This window comes from Hyaena hyaena, unplaced genomic scaffold (genome assembly GCF_003009895.1).
Source record: "Hyaena hyaena isolate Hyena2069 unplaced genomic scaffold, ASM300989v1 scaffold_296, whole genome shotgun sequence".
NCBI classification, from domain to species: domain Eukaryota; kingdom Metazoa; phylum Chordata; class Mammalia; order Carnivora; family Hyaenidae; genus Hyaena; species Hyaena hyaena.
In genome coordinates, this window is record NW_024080931.1 from 611320 (window position 1) to 633883 (window position 22564).

Here is a 22564-nt window from a genome sequence, read left to right on the forward strand (position 1 = left end):
TGCGACGGCACCTGCTCGCTGCCGCAGACTCGGTTTCCCCACCTTGACGAGGGCCGCGTGTGGGGACAAGAGCCACGCGGCCTGCAGCTATACCTCCGTGACAGGTCAGGCTCCCCAGCACCGAGCCAAGCCCGTCACCGCCCTCCTGTCCACACGGACACGCGTGTGGCCCGGAACCCGCCCAGCCCCCCGGCCCCCCCCCCCCCACTCACCACTCGTCCTCTTTGGGGACGCTGCTGAGGGGCGGCCGCAGGCAGTAGGTGTGGAAGGCCATGTCGCACTCGTCGCACAAGAGCTGCTTGTCGGGGTCCTGCTTGCCCCCGCACAGGTGGCAGGCGCACACGCGGCAGGCCTTGCTCTCGTCGTCCCTGCAGTGCCTGCAGGAGGGCCCGCTCTTCCCTGCGCAGGGGGGCGGCGCGGGCTCAGCGCCAGGGCTGGAGCTGGGCCGGGCGCCGCCACCCCCCCGCCCCACACCTGACGGGGAGCACCCGGACGGGCAGGATCCGAACTCACTTCTCATCGGGTTTTCCACCACGGGGCTCCCCTCGCCCGGGCGCTCGATCTTGAACACCTCGTCCACGAAGATGATCCGACAGTCATTGATGGAATCGTCCCTGTGAGGCAGAAGCCGTTAGAACCTTCCAGCGGGCCAACCCGCCTGGGGGGCTTTGGGGGGACCCCGCCACCTAACACATTCTCCGAGCGTATGAACACCTCTGACTCCAATTCTCCCTGGCCGCCCCCTCCTCCCCGTTCAAGTCCTACTGAATCAGACCAGACAAAAACGACCCACACACCAGGGGTTCGTTACCAGCTGCATCAGAGAGAACAGCGCCTAACCTTGCAGCCAGAAGGCCCATCCAACTAGGCCCCACACACAACACCCACGGGTCAAGTCTCATCAGTGTCCAGGCCTCAAACTACAAGAACTCCAAGAGCTTCGGGGCGCCTGGGTGGCTTTGCCGGTTAAGCGTCCAACTTTCTCTTGGGTCATGATCTCGCGGATCGTGGGTTCGAGCCCCGCGTCGGGCTCTGTGCTGACTGCCAGCTCGGAGCCTGGAGCCTGTTTCAGTCTGTGACTCCCTCTCTCTCTGACCCTCCCCTCCTCACGCTGTCTCTCTCTCTCTCTCTCCTAGAAATAAATAAAACATTAAAAAAAAAAAAAAAAGAACTCCGACAGCTTCAAGTGACCCCAGTGAGGGGCACCGGGTGGCTCAGTCAGTTAAGCCTCCAACACTTTTTTTTTTTTTTTTTTTTTAACGTTTGAGAGAGTCAGAGCACAAGCAGGGGAGGGGCAAAGAGAGAGACAGACACAGAATCCGAAGCAGCTCCAGGCTCCGAGCTGTCACCAGAGTCCGACACACAGCTCAAAGCCACGAGATGACGACCTGAACCGAAGTCATATTCAAAACCGACTGAGCCATCCACGTGACCCTAAGCATCTGACTCTTGATTTCAGCTCAGGTCATGAGATGGAGCCCTGCATCAGGCTCCAAGCTCAAAATATAAAGAGACATAAAAAAAAAAAATGACCCCCAGGAATCCATCTAACAACTACATCAAAAACATCCAATGGCAACTGAATGTGGTCACAAACACGGGCCACCTGGGAAACTCTGTTTCCTGAGAACCATTCTGAAAAAGTACAAACAGATGGAACCAGAGACGCCTGGGGAGGCTCAGTCGGTTAAGCACATGACTGGCTCAGGTCAGGAGACTGGTTTGTGAGTTCAAGCCCCACATCGGGCTCTGTGCTGACACTGAAGAGCCTGCTTGGGATTCTCTCTCTCCCTCTGTCTCTGCCCCTCCCCCACTTGCACTCTTCCTCTCAAAATAATAAATAAGCTTTAAAAAAAAAAAAAAAAAAGGACCAGTGGCACCTCTGTGGCTCAGTTGAGCATCCAACTTCGGCTCAGGTCATGATCTCACAGTTTGTGAGTTCAAGCCCCACATCGGGCTCTGTGCTGACAGCTCAGAGCCTGGAGCCACTTCAGATTCTGTGTCTCCCCTTCTGTCCCTCCCCCACTCATGCACTCTCACGCTCTCTCTCAAAAATAAACATTAAAAAAATAGTAAGTGGATGGAATTGATGGGAATGCATTTGACTAACTCAACAGGCACCGAATGTTATTTCAACCCCCGAGACCGTTAGAGCCCTGGTAGCGAGAGCTACTGCACGTTCTCTCCAGCAAAGTCCTGCCGCCCAGCATGTCACACTCCCGCACGTCTCTGCACGTGCCAGCCACGTCTCAGTGCTCGACAGCACAAGCGGCCACAGCCACAGCCCAGATCGCCCGGCCACTTCACAGGACGCCCGGGGGGAGGGCGCGTAGGAGGCGGCGCGGTGCCGTGCGGCAGGCAAAACCCCAGCCGCGGGACCAGCACGGCTGCTTCCTCATCAGAGGGCCTGGGAGGGAAGCGGGAGGGAGAGGAAAGGCCCGGAGGCGGCAAAGTAACAGCGGCTCGGACGCCACGCAGCAGCCTCCCCTGCACGCGTCACGCCATCGATCCCGGCCTAACGGGCGGCTGCGAGGGGAAAACAGGCCAATGACTGAACAGGTGACTAAGAAATCAGGCCCAGGGCGCCTGGCTGGCCCCAGCGGGGCGACTGCGACTCTCGAGCTCGGGGTCGTGGGCTCGAGCCCCGCATTAGGTAGCACAGAGACTACTTAAAATGAATAAATTAAAAACTTAAAAGAATTACGATTCATCTTCACGTTGTGCTGATACCGCTGCACCCAAGTCTCTCAGAAAGAGTCACTTAAGGAAATAAACCACAGGACACGATGGATGAGAGGGCTAGACGCTCGGCGCCACCTTGGGAGCGGGGGCGGCAGCACGGCCACCTGAAAGAAAGGGGAGACCCCGCTGCTGGCAGACGCGCCCTGACAGGGCAGGGAAGGCGGCTCTTCGCACGGGCAGGAAGTCCCACAGGAAGGCGTCTCAGGAGCAGAGGAGAGAGAACAGCAAGAGCGAGCGGAACTGTGGGCGCGTACGCGGCCTGTCCTCCGACGCCGTCTCAGTCACGGGGGGGGGGGGGGGGGGGGGGGGGGGGAGGACTGAAATGCAGATCCTGACACCATCTGCTTCTCGGGGACGATGCAGGGACAGACGTGAAGACAGCTTTCTACGCTTTGCCCCAAGTGGCCAAGTGACCCCCCCATACGTCACACGTTCGCGGTAAAATCCAGGGGAAACATGGGGGACCATTCACGGCACACTCATAAGAGCACACGCAGGGCCGCACGGGATCCTGAGACACGTCCGTGGCCCCGGGAACGGAGGAGACAGGACACAAAGCCGCAGCGCACCGGTGATCACCGGGACTCAGACCGGGCTCAACCTGACAATTAAGAGGCACGACGGCAAAGTTGATTAAAAAACAAGCCACACTGTGTCCCGTTTGGGAGAACCTCACTTCAAGTTCAATGACGTCGGCTGAAAGTCAAAGGAAGAGGACAAAGCACGGAAACCTTAACTTGGAAAAGCCGAGCAGCTGCGTCATCGGCTCCGCGGAGCCAGGGAGCCTCAGACGGAACTTAAAGCACAAGGGAAACACCTCTGGCCAGGAGGACACCACTGCCCAAGGGCTGTGTGACCAGGCAAGAGCCTCTGACTGCACAGGGGGGGCAGACACGCCACAGCGAGGGCGGCCCTCGGGCTCCCCGGAGCACCGGACCCAGACAGACAGACAGTCTGCAGAGACGAGCAGGGAGCAGCACAGGCTCCAACGGCCTCAAGCGGGACGCTGCGCCCAACACTGTACGCTTTTGTCTTCGGCCCAAGGCACCACCGAATGTTCACCCAGTTAGACCCTAGCAGGGGCCACAAAACAACCTCAACAGATTTGGAAGTAAAATCATACACAGAATGTCCTCTGACCATAATAAAGTCCAGTTAGAAATCAGAAACAGAAGGATAGCTCCAAAGTCTCCACACACTTGGGAATGAAACTCAATACTTCTAAAAAAGATTTTTTTATGTTTTATTTATCTTTGAGAGAGAGAGAGAGAGAGAGACAGCGCAAGCAGGGGAGGGTCAGAGATAGAGAGGGGGGCAGACACAATCCGAAGCAGGCTCCAGCCTCTGAGCTGTCAGCACAGAGCCTGATGCAGGACTCGAACTCACAAATTGTGAAATCAAAACCTGAGCCAAAGTCAGATGCTTAACTGACTGAGCCCCCTGGGCGCCCCTAGGATTCTTAATCCTAGGTCTAATCGTGTGGCTCCTATGCTTTAATATGCCCATGACTGCCCGCAACAGCGAATGAATAGCAACTCCAGACCTCTCTGCACTGCTTGGAGGCTCCCAGAGTCTTGATTCCTCCCACCTCCTTTCCCTCCACTCCACCATACTTGCTTCCTGCCCAGACCACAAATGCACCAGGTATGCCTCTGCCCCAGGACCTTGGCACTAGCTGTACCTGTCCTTAGGCTGCTGCTACCCAAGTACTTGTATATGTATACACGATACATATGATGGAATATTATACAACCACAAGGACATCCTGACTACAACATGGATGGACCCAGAAGACACCGCACGCAGTGACAGAAGCCAGACCCCAAAGGACACGTCCTGCATGACTCCACTCACAGGAGGTCCCTAGAAGCAACCTATCCACAGAGACAGAAAGTAGATGGGGGAGGGGCACCTGGGTGGCTTAGTCGGTTGGGCGTCCGACTTTCGCTTAGGTCATGATCTCGCGGTTCGTGGGTTCGAGCCCCGCGTCGGGCTCTGTGCTGACTGCCAGCTCAGAGCCTGGAGCCTGTTTCAGAGTCTGTGACTCCCTCTCTCTCTGACCCTCCCCTGCTCACGCTGTCTCTCTCTCTCTCTCTCTCTCCTAGAAGTATATAAAAATATTTAAAAAAAAAAAAAAAAAAAAAAGTAGATGGGGGAAGCCAGGGGTGGGGCAGGGAGTGGGCAGCGTTTCATGGGGACAGTCTCAGTTTGGGAAAATGGAAAGTTCTAGAGACAGATGGTGGGGATGGCTGCACAACAGCATGAGTATGTTTGATGCTGCTGAGCTGTGTGTCTAAATATGGTTCAGATAGTAAATTTTCTGTTACATATATTTTCGCGCATGCACACACACGCCCACAGAGGCAAGGTAGAATAGGGCTTGGCAAACACTTCCTGCACAGGGCCAGACAGAAACTATTTTGGGTTTTACAGCCCACACGGTCTCTTTCCCAACTAGTCAACTCTGCCCTTGTGACACCAAAGCAGTCACAGATAACCGCTAAAGAGATGGATATGACTGTCCACCAATAAAACTTTATTGGCCAAAACAGGCCGGGGGCCGGATCTGGTCTATGGACTGCAGTTTGCTGAGCCAGGAGGTGGGGGGTACGCCCTCCGTGTGCTTTGCAGTCATGCGTGTTTATGCTGCGATGCACCGAAGGCAACAGAGGAGAGACGTCTCCAGAAAGGAGTGGATGAGGGGAGAACATTCCTTCAGTCCTTCTCAGGTTCTGACCCACTTGAGATGATTACCTATTGACCAAATTCAAGACCGCACAAAAAAGAGAGAAAGGTACCTTGAAATCCCCACCATCGGGGCCCGGGGTTTGGAGACGGCCCCCCAGGTGGGGACTCACCAAGGCAGCTCTGGCCGCACAGTCCTGGGGCCCCGCGCGGCACTCACCCGAGCCTGACGTTGGCGTACAGCTCCCGCGCCGTCCGCGTCTCGCGCTTGCGCAGGATCTCCGCGTCGTACCAGAAGCCACGCTCCTTGGGATTGTCGGGGTTGTAGTTGAGCATGACCACCTGGCCGACCTCTAGCTCATGCCACTTGAGGATGGTTCGGGCGCGGGCCCGGACGTCACGGGAGCTCATGCGGACCACACCGTTCTCCGGGTAGCTGGGAGGAAACGCCGCCCTTAGATCCACGGGGACACCCGACTGCGTGCCCGACAGGAGACAGAGGCCAACGCAGAAACGGCCGTGCCAGCATGGGTTTGGGTCACCTTGATCACGGGGCCCGTGAAGTCCCCTCAGTTACTGGTATGGAAAATCCACAGCCATAAGAGACCCGCCCCTATTATGGAAGGTGCTGTGGGTTCAGCTGTGTGTCCCCAGGACAACACGTGGGGAGCCCTAATTGCTGACACCTGGGAAGGGGACCTCGCTTGGAAACAGGGTCTCTGAACATGTCAAGAGGAGGTCATGCTGGGGGGGGGGGGACCCTAAATGCAATGACTGGTGTCCTTATTAAGAAATGGAAATATGACACGCAGTGGCTGGGTGGCTCAGTCAGTTAAGCGTCTGACTTCAGCTCCGGTCATGATCTCATGGTTCAGGAGTTTGAGCCCCGCGTCTGGCTCTGTGCTGACACCTCAGAGCCTGGAGCTTGTTTCAGATTCTGTGTCTCCCTCTTTCTCTGCCCCACCCCACTCATGCAGTCTCTCTCTCTCTCTCTCTCTCAGAATTAAATAAAACATTAAAAAAAATAAAAAGGTAAATAAATATAAAACTGGGGGGGTATTTCCCAAGGAAATGAAATAAACTTCCCAGGGGTGCCTGGGTGGCTCAGTCGGTTAAGCGTCCAACTTCAGGTCAGGTCATGATCTCACTGTTTGTAGTTTTGAGCCCCACCATCAGACAGCTCAGGGCGTGGAGCCTGGTTTGGATTGTGTCTCCCTCTCTCTCTGCCCCTCCCTTGCTCATGCCGTCTCTCTCTCAGAAATAAATAAAACATTAGAAAAAACATGAAAAAAAAAAAAGGATTCATGATTCCAGATATGCAGGAATATTCTAGCAGGCTCAGCATAAAGTAATTGGGCTGAGAGAATCGTTCTACCAACAAGGCTGCGCCTCAGCTGAAGGGAACCCCTAAATCTACACCTGCCCGCAGTGCCTAGCGCCCCATTTTCTCCAGTAAATCTTTGAGAGCAAGGGCTGCCGAACTCTCCCCCCAAGGGTCAGACAGTGAACGTTCTCAGCGTTGGAAGCTGGCAGGTTTCTAACTACTCAACGCCCGTGACCAGGAAAACAGCCACAGGTGGTACAGGAACAAACAGGCATCGCCGATGTGCGGGGGAAGCTTTTTTTTTCCTTTTTTATTTATTTCTGAGAGACAGAGAAAGGCAGCGTGAGCAGGGGAGGGGCAGAGAGAGAAGGAGACACAGAATCTGAAGCAGGCTCCAGGCTCCGAGCTGTCAGCACAGAGGCCAACACAGGGCTCGAACCCATGGACCCTGCGATCATGACCTGAGCCAAAGTCGGACGCTTAACCAACTGAGCCCCCCAGGCGCCCCGGAAGCTGTCTTTACAATCCAGGCCGGGCCGGGCTGCAGACTTGGCCCAAAGGCCGCCGTTCACCGCTAACCCCACCCGAGAGGCTGGGGCCTGTGGGGATGGACTCCCTCATCCGACTATTCCTAGAATTTCTGAAAAGCCAAGTTTAGGATGTGCCACAAACTGGCAGGAACCAGACGAGGCCCTGCCCCCCGGCCCCCACCCCAGAACATAAGCTCTCTGTGGGGAGGCGCGCGTGTCCTCTGTCATGGACGGATCTATGTCGCCCAAAGTCCCCATGCCGAAGCCCTGACCCCTAATGGGACTGCACGTGGGGGGGGGCCTTTAGCGAGCTGAGCAGGGTCATCGAGGGGGGCTCTGGTTCGAGGGGCCTGGCGTCCTTCGAGGAGGAGGAGCCACAAGGGCTGCTCTCTCGGCCCCACAGAGGACAAGGCGGCCACGTGAGGATGGTGGGAAGGTGGCCGTCCACACGCCAGAAGAGCCTGACGGCACCATGATCTTGGACTTGCAGCCTCTAGAACTGTGGGGCTCTAGCCGCCCAGCCCGCACAGTCTGGTGATGGCCACTCAACACATCAAGGCCCTCTCCGTGCACAGACCGGGCCACCGGGCCGCGCGCAGGAAGCGCTAAGAACTAGGTGTGTGCTCCGCCAAGGGAGGGACGAGAGACTCAGAGGCTCTGTGCGGTGGGGACACGTGGGACACAGAACAGGAAGTGGGGGTGGGTGGGGCTCAGTTCCAACTAGATGACCGAGGGGGCCCAGCCTGGTGGGTCCTCGAGGGGTGGCCTCCTGTGCAGTTTGATAGCGAGCAGACGGAGGTCCCCGCGTCCCCACCATCATCCCCGAGGCAGTGCCAAACTCCAGGCCCCACACAAGGAGCCAACACCCCGGCCTCGCTGCCCCTAGGGACACTCACTCATCGTATTTGACGTGATAAATGACATCTTCTTCCAGCGCCGCGCTGGACGTGGAGCTGCAGGGCTCGTCCTGAGAAGGCGCCTTCCTGGTCACCCGGACGACCTGCGCCTCGAACCACGCCCCCATGTTGGTGTCCCGGGCGTCCACGTACTCATTGACCTGCCGGGGGCGACAAAACACTCTCGTGTAGCCCAGAGAAGGAACGTCCGATCAGGGACACCGACCACAGACTGCTGGAGTCCTCGGGCACCCGACGCCACAGGACCCAGATGCAAACGCGAGCGCCCAGGACGGGCTTTCCTGGCCACGGTCCTGCTGACATCAGGGCCTGGTCGTCCCCCCGGGTGGGGGCGTCCGGGTGCTGATGGGGACGGAGCAGCAGCCTTGGCCCCCACCCACCCACGCCAGGAGCACCCACAGTGGTGACAGCCACAGACGCCCCCAAATGTGACCAAGTGTCCCCTGGGGACAGAATCACTCTGCTCTGCAGCCCGGGGAGGGTCCTTCAAGACAAACTGGGAACCCACATCTTCATGTAATGCTACCTGATCTCCAGGGCGGCAGCGAATTCAGAGGTTTTACGGCCCCTGGGAAGGGCACAGAAGCCCCCCGCCAAACCCAGACACAAGACTCGCTGGCAAGGATCACAAGGGAATGCTGGAATGTTCTGTTCCTACAGGGATGCTCCAGGAACCCACCCACGGGCGATCTTCCCCGCAGGACCAGGGGGCCCAGCCAAGGGAATGAGTGCAGCCCGCCCCCCTCACCCCGAGATCGCAGTCGGGCTACTGGGAAGCCAGGGACGACACAGGGGCGTGGGGCAGGCTACTGGGGGCCCGAAGGCGAAGGGACTGGCCAGGCAGGGCCCACACTCAGCCCCAAACGTTCTGTGCGAGACTCACCTTGTACAGGCCCAACTCCGTCTCATCCCACACGTCTTCATCCGCTAAGCCCGCCTTCCCGTCCGCCTCCGAGGCCGCCTCACCACTGTTGGAGGACTTGTCTGACTCGCTCTGGCCCAGGCAGCAGCCCGAGTCCGTGTCTGACAGCTCGGAGTCCTTCTCCTTGCTGCCGCTGGGGGGCAGCACCAGGCTCTGGCGGACCAGGAGCTGGATGGTGTCGTTCAGGCGGACGTCATAGTCAAAGAGGGTGTGGCCGTCTTCCATCTGCAGAGACACCAAGGCAAGGGTCACCAGCCTGCCGGTCACTCAGCGCTCGCCTCACCCTCGGTCCTGGGCAGGACTCCGCCACAGCAAAGTGCCACATGTGCCCCCGCAGAGGACAGGATCTAGAGAAGATTACGGGACAGGAAGACCTCAGCTCCCAGGGGTGCACGTGGTCACCCCTTCCTTCGGGGCCCTCACGCCTTCTCGAAGGATATTCCCTGCGTGATAGAGTGAATGTTCTGTGAACACGCTGCATAACCCTCCTGTGCAGGGGAGGGTTTTGTTTCGCCAGGGGCGGTTTTGTTTCTTTTTTCTGAATGTTTTTTTTTTGCTGTGAGAGACAGAGAAAGAGCAGGAGAGAAAGAGAATCCCAAGCAGGCTCTGAGCTGTCAACACAGAGCCCGACTGGAGGCTCAAACTCATGAACCAGGAGATCGTGACCTGAGCTGAAATCAAGAGTTGACACTTAACCAACTGAGCCACCCAGGCGCCCCAGGGCAGTTTTCTTAACATTCTGTCTTTCGTAACTTGTATTACAATAAAAACGCACTACCTAATCACTGGTTCTAAACTGAGGGGAATTCTGCCCTCCAGGGAACACTGGGTGAGGTCTCCTGGCTCAGCAGGCTACCGTGTCAAGGCAGAGAAACTGTGCACTAGTTATTCAAGGGGGGAAATGGAGTCCAGTCCCTGCTCACACCTGACAGCAGAGTAAACCCCCACAGGGTCCAACGCTCCAGACCAGGGCGGCCACCCCCTCTCTCCCTCCACTCAGTGAGCATATTTAAACGTGTGCACCGCCCGAGCGCCTAAGCCAGTCGTAACATTACAGAACACAGGAGACTCCCGGGGATCAATGGAACCCGCTAACCAAGCGGGTCTCACTCAGGATGACACTTGACAAGACCTGGGATCGCTTTGGTTGTCACGACCAGGGCAATGCCTGCGAAGCCCCCACAACAGGAAAGGACCCAGCCCCAGTGTCACCGGGGCCGAGGAGGAGGCCGTGTCCTAGATGAACCCAAGGAGACACACACCCAACCTTCACCAGGTTCTCTGAAGGCTCTGGCTCCGCCCCCTCCGCCAGCTGCTTTCTCCTAATTCCACCACCAGCAAACCCAAGTTGGCCACCCCGGGCGTGTCCTGGCAAGGGGCCTGTGAAGTTTATCTTCCTAGCCGCCTCCTGGTGGCTCAAAAGGCCATGGAGTTATCTTTTACTACAAACTGTCCCGGGGCACTCGGCCAGCCCCCAACAATGACCCTCAGTGCCCCGCACCCCCCACCCCGTCCTCTCCAGACGCCCTAAGGCAGGTGTCTGCAATGCGGACACACAGGGCGTCCCGGGCACCGCAGGGGAACAGCAGTCCTGACCACACACACTCCTGGTCAACCACAGACGTCCCTAGACACCGCCCACGACACCGCCCACGGTCCCCTGAGTCCCCTGAGGGCAGAACTCCCCGGTTCAGAGGCAGGGTCCTAAAGACAATGAAGACAAAAGGCAACAGATACACAAATAACCAACTTTCCTTCCTTCCAATTCACCGGAAGTTAGTGGTTCAAAGGTCCGATTGCCGCCAACGGTCGTGTTACACTCAAGACCCAGGGTCCAAAACCATCTGTGACAGACCCACAGCCCAAAGATGCTAACGAAATATCACCTCCCCCCCCCCAAAAAAAAACGCATCTGAGGACGGCCCAGGGGCTTCAGCAGCCCTGTCCCTCAGCCTGTTCACCGGGCGTGAAGGTAGAGCCTCCAGAGTACTGCGGGGAGGCCAAGGCGGGGGGGCATGATGTCTGCCCTCCATCACAGGGCCAGCACAGGACAGTGGTCACCAGGAACACGGACGGGAAGGAAGAGTCAACCTACGCACGCATGTGCACAGCCCCAGGGCTCACGGCAGCCCAAGGGTGGAAACAACCCCACGGCCACCAACGGGGAGAATGGATACACACCACGTATCCGTCACACACGCTCCTGTCCCTCAGGTGCGTCCACCGCGCACGCGCAGGTCCCTCAGGTGCGTCCACTGCACAGGCACCTCAGGTGCGCGCACGTCCCTCGGCCACAAGCAGGAGCGAGGAGCCCCCACCCGCCGCCCCGCGGACGGACCCCGAACACACGACGCTCAGGGAGGGAACCGGGCACGAGAGGCCACGCGTGTGTGAGTCCACGTGCGTGACACGTCCAGCACAGGCTCCTCCACAGACGCAAAGGGGCTCATGGGGGCCGGTGGCTGGGAGAAGGGTGGGGGCAGGGAGTAACAACTAGCAGGGTGGGGGGCTTTTTTTTTTTTTTGAGGTTATTTATTTTTGAAAGAGAGAGCACAAGCAGCACAGGGGCGCAGATGGGGAGACCCAGAATCCCAAGCAGCTCCAGGCTCTGAGCTGTCAGCACAGAGCCCGACACAGGGCTCGGGCTCACAAACTGCGAAATCATGACCTGGGTCGAAGTCCGAGCCTTAACTGAGTGAGCCACCCCGGCACCCCATGGATGGGGCTTCCGTTTGGGGTCATGGAATATTCTACACTGGACTGTAGTGGTGGATGCACTAACCTGTGCATATAGTAAAAAACACCGAGCTGTGCAGTTTAGCGGGTGAGCTGTGTGGTATGTGAATTACATCTTAGTAAAGCTGTTCTGTTTTTTGTTTTTTTAAGAGAAAAAAGGAGTCCAAGAAACGTGCATACTGTGTGATTCCAGCTCTGGGACATTCCGGAAAAGGCAAAACTATGGAGACAGCAGGGGCTGGGTGAGGAGGGACTGAGCAGGCGTGGCACCGAGGAGTTTAGTCTCAGGGCAGTGAGGCTCCTCTGATCCACAGTGGTGGGGACATTTGTCCAAACCCACAGAACGCATGTCCGGAAGGAAACCTAATGTCAACTGCACTGAAGTAACAGACGAGCCGCCCTAACTGGGATGTGACAGCTGGGGGCCAGCGTTGGGGGAGGCAGGGTGTACGGGAAACCTCTGAACCCTCCTAATACTGCAGAGAACTGAAGATTCAGCACATGACCTGGCCACCGTGAGATGGAGCCTCGCGCTGGGCTCTACACTGCTCAGGATTCTCTCCCTCCCTCTCTCTGCCCCTCCCCAACTGGCAATCTCTCAAAAAAACAACAAAACTAAATAAATAGGAGTTCACAACTAGTAAGTTCATTAATTTAAAAAGATAGACGGGCATCGCGGAGGCTCAATTTAAGCGTCCAGGGGTGACTGGGTGGCTCAGTCGGTTAAGTGTCCAACTTCGGCTCAGGTCATGATCCCATCCATGGTTTGTGGGTTTGAGCCTCATGTCGGGCTCTGTGCTGACAGCTATCTCAGAGCCTGGAGACTGTTTTGGATTCTGTGTCTCCCTCTGTCTCTGACCCTCCCCTGCTCACACTCCCTCTCTCTCTCTCTCTCTCTCAGAAATAAGTAAAAAACATTTAAAAAAAAAATTTTTTTTAAAGCATCCGACTTTGGCTCAAGTCATGATCTCATGGTTCAGGAGTTCGAGCCGCATGTCTGCATCTGCACAGAGCCTGCTTCTGATCCTCTGTCTCCCTCTTCCTGCCCCTCCCCGGCACTCACGCTGTCATTTTCTCTCTCCAAAAATTAACATTTAAGAAAATCAAAGTGGGGCGCCTGGGTGGCTTAGTCGGTTGGGCATCCGACTTTCGCTTAGGTCATGATCTCGCGGTTCGTGGGTTCGAGCCCTGCATCGGGCTCTGTGCTGACTGCCAGCTCAGAGCCTGGAGCCTGTTTCAGAGTCTGTATCTCCCTCTCTCTCTCTGACCCTCCCCTGCTCATGCTGTCTTTCTCTCTCTCTCTCCTAGAAATAAATAAAAATAAAAATAAATTTTAAAAAAACCAAAGTAAAAAGATGGAGAGAAACAAGTGTCCCCGGTGTGACGGGGACAAGGAAACCAGTTGGAGGCAGCCCAAAAGGCCTTATAAAGGAGGAACAGACACCTGTGCTCTGGGGCCCAGCCCCTTGGTGATGCAGATGCCCCTTGGCATGGCGGACATCGCTCTCCAGGGGCATCCTGGGCACCATGGGGGCTGAACAGCATCCCTGACCCACACCCACTCAAAGCCAGGAGCCCTCCCAGTTTTGACAGCCCCAGATGTCCCCAGAAGAGCAGAATCACCCCCCAGGGGAACCACTGAGCTAGAGGGACCATGACATGTGCCTGAGAGGCTCGTACAGTGACCTCATGGCACGTTCCCGGCAGCACGATCTGCAGGAGAAACGTGGCTTTATCACACGAAGGTGCGCTATCGGGTTGCACGACGGGGAAACGCAGCAACAGACGCGCTCCCACGCTCATCAAGGGAAACAAAGATGATTCAGAGGACCGGAAATAAACCCTAAAATCGAGGCACCTGGACGCCGCAGAGCCAGGGGCAGAGAAGCTGAAACCAGGGCGAGCGGCCCCAGGCCCCTCGGGTCCACAATCGAGAAGCCAGGCTCCAAGCAGGGGCAAGGACTCCGACAGAGGCAGAAATGGGGGAGGGAGAGGGGGCATCAGGCTGCGCAGAGGGGGCACTGCGAGCGCATAATTCACAAGCTGGCCTGGCTGCTTCCTGAGGCCACTTCTGGAAGGTTCCAGCAGGGCCTCCCTCACAGCCAGCAGGAAGCTTACACAACCATCTGTAGGTGTCGTGTGCCCCTCTCCCTCCACCCTGCCTGCCCAGAGCCATGCACAAATGTTCTGTTCAAGAACCATGAGGCAGCAAGGCTGGGCCCAGACCTGGGGCTGGAACATTCCACGTTTGGATTCATTTTCAAGATCCTAAAATTCCAGAGCCTCTGACCAGCTCAGTGGGTGAAGCACGCGACTCTTGATCTCAAGGTTGTGAGTTTGAGCCCCGCACCGGATGTAGACATTACTTAAAAATAAAATCCTGGGGGGGCGCCTGGGTGGCTTAGTCGGTTGAGCGTCCGACTTTCGCTTGGGTCACGATCTCGCGGTTCGTGGGTTCGAGCCCCGCGTCGGGCTCTGTGCTGGCTGCCGGCTCAGAGCCTGGAGCCTGTTTCAGTCTGTGACTCCCTCTCTCTCTGGCCCTCCCCTGCTCATGCTGTCTCTCTCTCTCTCTCTCCTAGAAATAAAAAATAAAACATTAAAAATAAAATAAAATAAAATAAAATAAAATAAAATAAAATAAAATCCTGGGGCACCTGGGTGGCTCAGTCAGTTAAGCGTCCGACTTGGGCTCAGGTCATGATCTCACGGTTCAGGAGTTCTAGCCCCACATTGGGCTCTGTGCGGACAGATCAGAGCCTGGAGCTTGCTTCAGATTCTGTGTCTCCCTCTCCCTCTCCCTCTCCTCCTCCCCTGCTCACACACTGTCTCTGTCCCAAAAATAAATAGACATTAAGAAATAAATAAAAATAAAACCTTAAAAAAAAGGATCCTAAAATTCCAATAGTGACTAATGGCATGAATAAAAAGTACAAAAACTGAACGGCAGGTGATCTGCACCTCATGTTAACGGTCCTAACGTTAAAATTAAACTTGAAGTTAACATCTCGTAGAACCAAACTTTGCACTGAAAAATCTCCCGAACTACCTATACTAGAACATGTACGCGTGGTTTGGGGCAGATAACGGCGTGTACCACAGTTCAGGTCTAAAGGCAAAACTGCCCACAGTATTTATGTCTGTCTGTCTGTCCCTTTTTTAGAGGGAGAGAGAACAAAAGCAAGCAGGAGAGAGAGGATGAGGGGGAGAGAGAGAATCTCAAGCAGGCTCTGCATGCCCAACTCGGGACTCAATCCCGAGACCATGAGAGTGTGACCTGAGCCAACATGAAGAGTCAGACACCCAGCAGAGCCACCCAGGCGTCGCTGTCTTTTTTAATCCAAGTCAAGGATGCTCTCTGGACGTGTGGAGTTTTCAGCCACACTTGCCGCGTAAAAGCAAAACAAACATGTACTCGATTTGACTTCTAAGCAGTTGGCTCCTGTTGGAAATGGATTAAAAAGTGGCCACGCCTACCACTGCTGCCCACCCTCTGCCCCCTCGTGACCATTTCAAGGTGTACTTTTCAGGGTGCAGGGTGCTGCCCAGAGGCACAAGGGCAGGAAACACACGCCCCAGGGCCTGACGACCAGTGACCCTCCAGTCCGCTCAAAGCAGCGGTTTCAGCAAGAGGTGGAGGGGATGGTCGCCAGGAGGGGCTTAACAAGGGCCTTGAGCCTCGTGGCAAGGGGGGGCCCGCAGCTGGAGGAGGAGAGGGAGCACTGACGGGGCCCGCGGGCAAGCTGGGAGGGGGTAGGAAGCAGGAAACTAGCGGTTCCGCAGTCCTTCCTGGGGGCGCAGCCCCGGCCCCTCCCCCCCCTGCAGCAACCCGACACGGAGGACACACGGAGGACACAAGGACAGAGACGGGAGAGAAGCAAACGCGTGAAGCTGGAGCCCAGATGCGGCAGGGGGAACAGGCCTCCCCGGGTCACAGGGCAGGGAAGGCAGAGCAGAGCAGCACCTCAAAGCTACGCACGACCCCTGCTCATCAGCAGTAGCTCTGTGGGGTCGAGGCCTCTGGAGGCAACGTTGAAGGGGCTCTGAGACCACAGCCTGCCCACCCCTGCCCGGGCGAGAATCTCAGCAACACGGGGCCCTAGGGGACCTGTTCTAGTACATTCCATGTCAGTGCGGTTCCTAACAGGAACCCCAGACTCCGGGTGGAAGCGGGATGGGGTGTAACTGGCAGGCTACAGCCGGTGTGACAGTCTGGCCTGCACCTGTTTTTTGTAAATAAAGTTTTATTGGGCTCGTCCTGAGCCACGCCCCTTCATTTGCATCCTATCTGTGGCTGCGTCCACTGCTCAGAGGGCAGGCCTCAGGGAGACAAATATTTACATAAGGGGTTTCCTGACCTGGCTTAGAGGGAATGCCCTCCAGCTGAGAGCTCCCCCCTCCCCCCTTGTGGGGGAAGAAAGGGGACCCTCTCTCGCACAGAGTCCTGCCCTTCAGGACATCCAGGACAACGTTCAGGAAAAGCCAATTTGAGGATGCTAGGACACAAGTGGCCCTCTCAAGGCCGTTCCTAGGGTACCATCTGGACCGATCCTTCAGACTGTCCTTAACACGCCTTTTGAGGCCAGTGAGGCCCATTCAGCTGTTTTCCTAAAGTAAATTATCTACTAAATTAGGACTTCTCAAGTGGCAGCGACTGGAGCCGGCCCCCAGGATCAGCAAGGCCGAGGGAGAAACCCAGAGCTGTCTGATTCACTGCACCTTTACCGCGAACCGGCCGGGCCTGGCCATGACCGCCCTGCACTCTTACCAGGCCGCGAGCTGGCAGGGAGAGCGGCAGCCACCTGGGCAGGGAACTTGGGAAGGTTATGTAAAGAAGAGAGGGCTGCACCTGAACTCAAGTCACCACGAGTGACAGCCATTGTTATTTTTATGGGCAGCCAAAAAAAAAAAAAAAAAAGGCGCCAGATGCTTCTCACCCGTGCCCAGGCTGGGCCTGCCGCACGGGTCCCTGCCCCCATTCCGCCTTCTTGCATTTCCGCCAATCAAGCGACATAACCGCCAACCTATTCAGCCTAAACAAGCCGGCCACGAAACCCTCCCATATCCTGGAGACTCAGCTAGCTTCTGCTTTATCGTCTCAATCAACCTCACTGCAGACCAGACCGGGGACTACTGCATGTTTCTTTAAAAGGGAGGAGCAAAAAAAAAGAAAAAAAGAAAAAAAAAAAGGAAGGACTGCGAGGACTCTAGAACAGTCTGTAAAAACAGCGCTCTTGGCCCCAGTGAAAACTGCACAGCTTTCTATCGCCTGTTTGCCTGGTCTGTTTGAAGACTTAACTCACAGAGGTGCTGTTATAAGCCTCTGTCCCTGTCCTCCGCCCTCAGCCCCTCCCGGCAGCCGGCAGCCGGGCCAGGGCCTCACCCTGCATCCTTGGGGAAGTTGCATCACGCTCCAGGCCCGGCTTCCTTATCCGGAAGCCAGAAGTGACGACACGTTCCCTCACAAAGCTGCCGTGTGGGGCCCGTCTCTCATCGCTGACGTCCTGAAGATTAAAGGTACAACGTACGTGTCTAACTCCCGCAGCTGCTCCCGTTAGCATCAGGCTTCACAACTTAGGAGTTGTGAGGACTTCCGTACGGATCGGATCTCACCTTACGAATGGAGGGAAATGGGGGGTTGATTATGTGGGCGTAGACGTTTGTCAGAACTCCAAAGGGTCTGCTTTAGGTGCACCTATCTCACTATAAACAAATGCTACCTAAAAAAAAAAAAAAGGAAAAACCAACCACACACAAACCGATCTTGAACTCTAGTTAATGACAGGCGTGCTCAAGTGTTTAGAGGCAGCGTGAACTAGTGTCTGCAACTTACTTTGAAATGCATTCCAAAAGATACAGTGGCTTGGGGGACAGAAGGAAGGGGGGCAGAGAAAGGTTCAGTAACGTGAATTCGGAGACGCAAACACAGACGCGAATGGGGAAACAAGGCGTCCGTGGGAAGGCCTAGGGGTTGGGTGCTTAGGTGTTCACGGCTCTCGCAACTTTTCTGCAGGCTTGAAACGTATCGGCTGTTAACGGGCAGCACCTGGGAGAAGCTCACAGCTTTTCAAACCTGAGAGGATTGGATCCGGCCCACCTCTGAATTACCCCGGGACCTGTTTGGGAGCTTCTCAGAAACTCCGCTCAACAAAGAGACTGCATGGCTAATCAAAGTCGGCCTGGATGCCACGGAAATGAATCGTCGGAGGCGGCGGAAGCTGGCGCCTCGGCAGAACTTACTCACAGCCCTGCCTTTTGCGAAGGCGCAAGGCGACTGAACAGTCACATCCCGAGTTCGCAGACCGGCTTCCCCTACCCAAGCAGGGCGGTTAATTCCAATTCTCCAGACGTTCGAGTCATCCTATCTGTCACAGGAAGGAGGTGAAAGGTCTCCCAAGGGCACCACAGGCCCAAGAAATTAATCATCAGGTCTCACTTCGCACGAAGCACCCTGGATCCTCCCAGCCCCCAAAAACCTCGGGCCAGGCGCGGCGCTGATTTCTCAGTCGAGACACCAGATGGCGGCAGAACCCAGTTCAAATGCAACAACAAAGTCAGGCACGCGCAACCCAACTGAAGACTTTTTTTAATCCGGTACAGTCGCTACACCGCTGTCCCTACCGTGCACCCAGCTCTCGGAAGGCCCCTCTAGATGGGACGGACACTCTGTCGTGCTAGGTTATCCCACGCCCAGGGAAACCCCACTCACAGACTGCGCCACCGCCCCCAAGACCGCGACAAGAACGGAAACCCCCCCTGCCCCCCCCCCCCGGCTGCTGCCCCTGGAGAAAGCGTCCCAAGTGTGGGCAGCTGGGAAGGCAAGGGTGGCCATTTTAAACGCCACCAGGGGCCCGGGGAGAGAGCGAGAAGAAAGGGGATGGAAAACCGGGCCCGCAGACCCGAGGAGAGCACGACCTCACTCCGCGGGGCAGGCCCAGAGCGGCGGAAATTCCTGGCGAGCAAGCCTATCTCCGGACTCTGAACCAGCGGATCCAAATTTCCCGAAAACCCGCTCTGTGGGGTCAGACTCTACATGGTGCAGGCCGTGGGGCCAGCAGCACGGGTTGCAAAGAAAACCCTGCTCCCTTCAGTCCTACTGTCTGAGCCACGACTCGAGGCTCGTCCCTCGAAATTGATCCGTCCTCCACCGGCCACCTCCAACTTCTTTTCTCTAGGAATTACTGGGAGGGGAGCTTCAAAAAAGCAGGGAAGGCAGAGTTAAAGCCCCAGTGCTACGGACCGGAGTGCCAGCTTCCTGCCCCGGTGTGTCGATCTGCCCAGTGGAGCCTTTGTTCCTGGCTCAGGCATCTGAGGTTTCTGTGGAGACGTGAAGCGGGACCGGACGAGGGGCGGGGAGAGAGTGTGTACGGCGCCTGGACCAGCCAAGAACAAAGGTGCTGGGCAGGCGGCAGCCGGCGGGGCGGGTTTACCTGCTTGCCCCTGTAGAAAAGCCTCTGCAGGCCGGGCTCCACGTGGAACAGCTCCCGGATCTTCCTCCTCAGCTCCTCCACCTTGGTCAGCCTGGACAGCGAGTCCACGGTGTGGGCCACCTTGCCGTCCATGGTGCGAACCTGGATCCACATGGTGTCTGCTGGTGCTGAGCGGGAGAGAGCGGGACCCTAGGTCAGTTCTGCTGCTGCCGCCCCCAGCAGCCCGGGCCGTTCTCAGGTCACCTCGGGCTTTTGTCCACCCTGAGGACACGAGGAAACTCCTCGAACGCCCTCCCGGCGCGCGAGTCCCCGGACTAGCCACAGCTGGCCAGGGGCCGGCAGAGGAAGTGAAGGAATTAATGCATTAATGACCAGCAAGGGCGGAGGGGCGAGGAGCGAGAGGAAATTAGGGGAAGGCAATCGGCGTCTCGGACCACGCACTCCGACCCACTCCGCGTTCACAGAGGGAAGACAATAGTGTCCAGAGGAGGAAGGAGGACACGGCCAAATGATGAGGGACCAGGTTCGTTCATTAATTTCTTTCTTCATTCATTCATTCATTCATTCATTCATTCCCTGAATTAATACTGACGCTAAGGGGAAAACCCAAAAGTCCGGCGCGGGTTGGAACTTCGGAAGTCCCAGCAACTCAACTAAGTGTGACCCAAAGGGAAGGACCCCCACGCCCAGACCCCCGAGCCCCCGACCCCGGCGGCCCCCCCGCCACCCCCGTGCGCGCGCGCCGCGCCCGGCCCCGCGGTGGCCATGGCAACCGGCCGCCCCGTCCCGGCCGCCCCCGCGCGCGCCGCGCGACTCACCTCGGCCCCACCGCGGCCTCGCGGGCAGTCTCGCGTCCCCGGCACCGCGACCCACGGACTCCGGGCCCCTCTTATTCTCCCGCCCGTCCGCTCGGGCCACGCCAACTAGCCCACGCCCACCCCCACCGCCGGGACCGGCCGAGGGGCCCCGCGCGCCAAGTCCCGCCCCCCTTCACTTGAGCCGCCTCTCTTATTGGCTCCGCCGCGCCCGGCTGCCCCGCCCCGCTCGCTCCCCATTGGCCCAGGCGCGCCCGGGGAACTAAGGGCGCGCGAAATCGGGCTCGGGCGCGACAATTGAATCGCGGGGCGCCCCGCGCGCAGGCGCGGAGCCTGACATCCTCCCCTGCGGCTCACCAGGCCCTCCCCCACCCAGCGGGCGCGACCCCCGCGGGGCTCTGGGGATGTTCCCCTCTCCCCGGCCGGCGCCCGGGCTGCTAAGGACGGTTCCCGAGGGCCGGCGGGGCCGGGGCAGAGCCCGAGACGGCGTGCGGAACAGCCACGCCGCGGGGCATGCGTGCGCCCGCGCTCGCCGCGCGTCCCCGGGCCGCTCGGGAAAGTTTTCCAAAGTCTCCGCGCCCGGTGCACCGGGCCCTTGCCCCCGGCCCGGGATAGCACCCCGATCCGCCCGAAGCCTCACCTCTCCGGGCGCCCCGCTCCGCTCTCCTGCTTGCGCGCCTGGCCCGGCTGAGGATGGCGATGGAGACGCGTATGTGGCCCCGGACCCCGCGCCGACCCGCCTGTAACCCGGAGCGCCTGGACGGCCACCCCTGCCCGCCGCGTTGCCAGCCGCTCTGATTTTTTTTCCCGCGAAAACTCGGCGTTTGGGAGTTGCGGGGCCGCGGGAGGCCGCGCCAGGGGCGGGCGCCTGCCTGGTGATTGGCCGCTGCAGTGGCGGGAAGCGAGAAAGGGGGTGGGGGGCGCCCCCTCCTCTATCCAGCCCCACTCCGCCCAGCCGGCCACGGCCCCGCCCAGCCCTGCGCGCTCTGCTGGGCGCGCCCAGTGTGCAACCCGGCCCAGTGGCGGGAGCTGGGCCCCCCTAACTGTGCGTGTCCCTCAGGGGCCCTACGGAGAGACCCCGGGCAGAGATCCCCTGACCTTTTAATTCCTTTCCCACAGCCCCTCTCCCCGGGCACGGGCACGCACTGACAGTAGGGCAAGGAAGGCCGGAATCAAGGTTTAAACACTGCAATAGAATGTGGGGGCCCCTCTCGAGACCGCCCGCGTCCCGGTGGCCAGCCCGATCGCCCCAAGCTCTATTTCCTGGCGTCAGGACCTGCTAGAGCTCCCCACCCTACCCACCCGCAGGGCTTGTTTGCTGGGTTTTCCCGCCTCGTTTTCCCGCCTTCTCCAGCTGTCCAGGCGGGCAGGACTGCCCTGCCCCCTCCGCCCTGCCTGCTCTGGCCAGTCTTGGCGGGCACACAGTGACCCATGCTGGGCACCTACAAAGCGCCCAGACACGGTGTTCAGAGCTGGGGGGCCCGACAGTGGGCAAGGCCGTCCCCGTTGGTGATCTCCAAAAGGGTAAATTCTTGCCCCGAGAGACAGGCAACAAATAAATAAATAAAGCAGACCATTTCAGAAACTACTTGCAGCGAACATGGGGCAGTAAGTAGCTGGAGACGCATGTGGGGGTGGGCAGAGAGGACATTCCGGTTGAGACCCAGAGGTGGGCCTCTCTGAACAGATGACATTTGAGCCGGGATCTGAGATAGAAACCAAGGACAGATGGGTTGAGGAGGGACAGCCAAGCTCCGAGGCGGAAAAAGGCTTAGATATGGCGGGGGCAGCCAAGAGGCCAGTGTGGCTGGGCAGAGGGGATGAGGTCAGAGAGGTGTCATCTAGAGCTCCAGGGCCACCGAGAGGACTTTGGTCTTCGTCTCTTGAGCAGCACGGGAAGGCTGTGAGCAGAGTCCCTTCTGCTGCTGTTTCTCCAGGTGGCCGACAGACTAATGTCCCCCCCCCCCCCGCCCCCCGCAAAGATATCCATATCCTACTCTCCGGAGCCTGTGAATACGGTACCTTCCATGGCAAAAGGAACTGTGCAGATTAAATGAAATGAAAGATCTTTGGGTGAGGGAGATTGTCCTAGATTATGCAGGCTGGCCCAAAATCATCACAAGGGTCCTGATAAGTGAAAGAGAGTGGCGGAAGGGCCAAGTCGGAGAAGTGACGGGGGAGGGAGAGCAACATGGGAAGTCTGTAGCAGCTGGAAAAGGGAAGGGGCAGACTCTCCGCCAGAATCCTGGAACACCTCGCTTTTAGCCAGGCACCTCCAGCAGAAGCTTACAAACCACTTAGGGAGGCAAGGCGGCCATGTCTACTGAAGACGTCACGTAAAAGAAAGCAAGACGCAACAATGACCGTGAATGAGGCCCGTGAGAGTCCGCAGAATGGATATTTCCTCTTGTGCTCCAGGGGCCCTCCCACCTAGGCATCAGCCCATCTGCAGATCGGGCACCAAGA

The 22564-nt window shown here is 57.8% G+C and overlaps 1 protein-coding gene across 3 annotated transcripts in view; it reads right to left on the reverse strand.

Annotated features, from left to right (window-relative positions):
* UHRF1 (ubiquitin like with PHD and ring finger domains 1) overlaps positions 1-22564 on the reverse strand; it is a 35501-nt gene that overhangs the window by 12441 nt on the left and 496 nt on the right. The window contains exons 1-7 of one of the 3 annotated variants that reach the window (XM_039247563.1): positions 20739-21262; positions 19284-19450; positions 9082-9345; positions 8178-8338; positions 5648-5863; positions 514-614; positions 213-399 (exon numbers count right to left, since the gene is read on the reverse strand). In XM_039247563.1, the coding sequence (XP_039103494.1) occupies positions 213-399; positions 514-614; positions 5648-5863; positions 8178-8338; positions 9082-9345; positions 19284-19436 (1082 nt within the window). In that variant the 5' untranslated portion in view covers positions 19437-19450; positions 20739-21262. Of the gene's footprint in view, positions 1-212; positions 400-513; positions 615-5647; positions 5864-8177; positions 8339-9081; positions 9346-19283; positions 19451-20101; positions 21263-22564 lie in introns of those variants that run through there. The other 2 variants (XM_039247562.1, XM_039247561.1) reach the window with 2 other exon arrangements.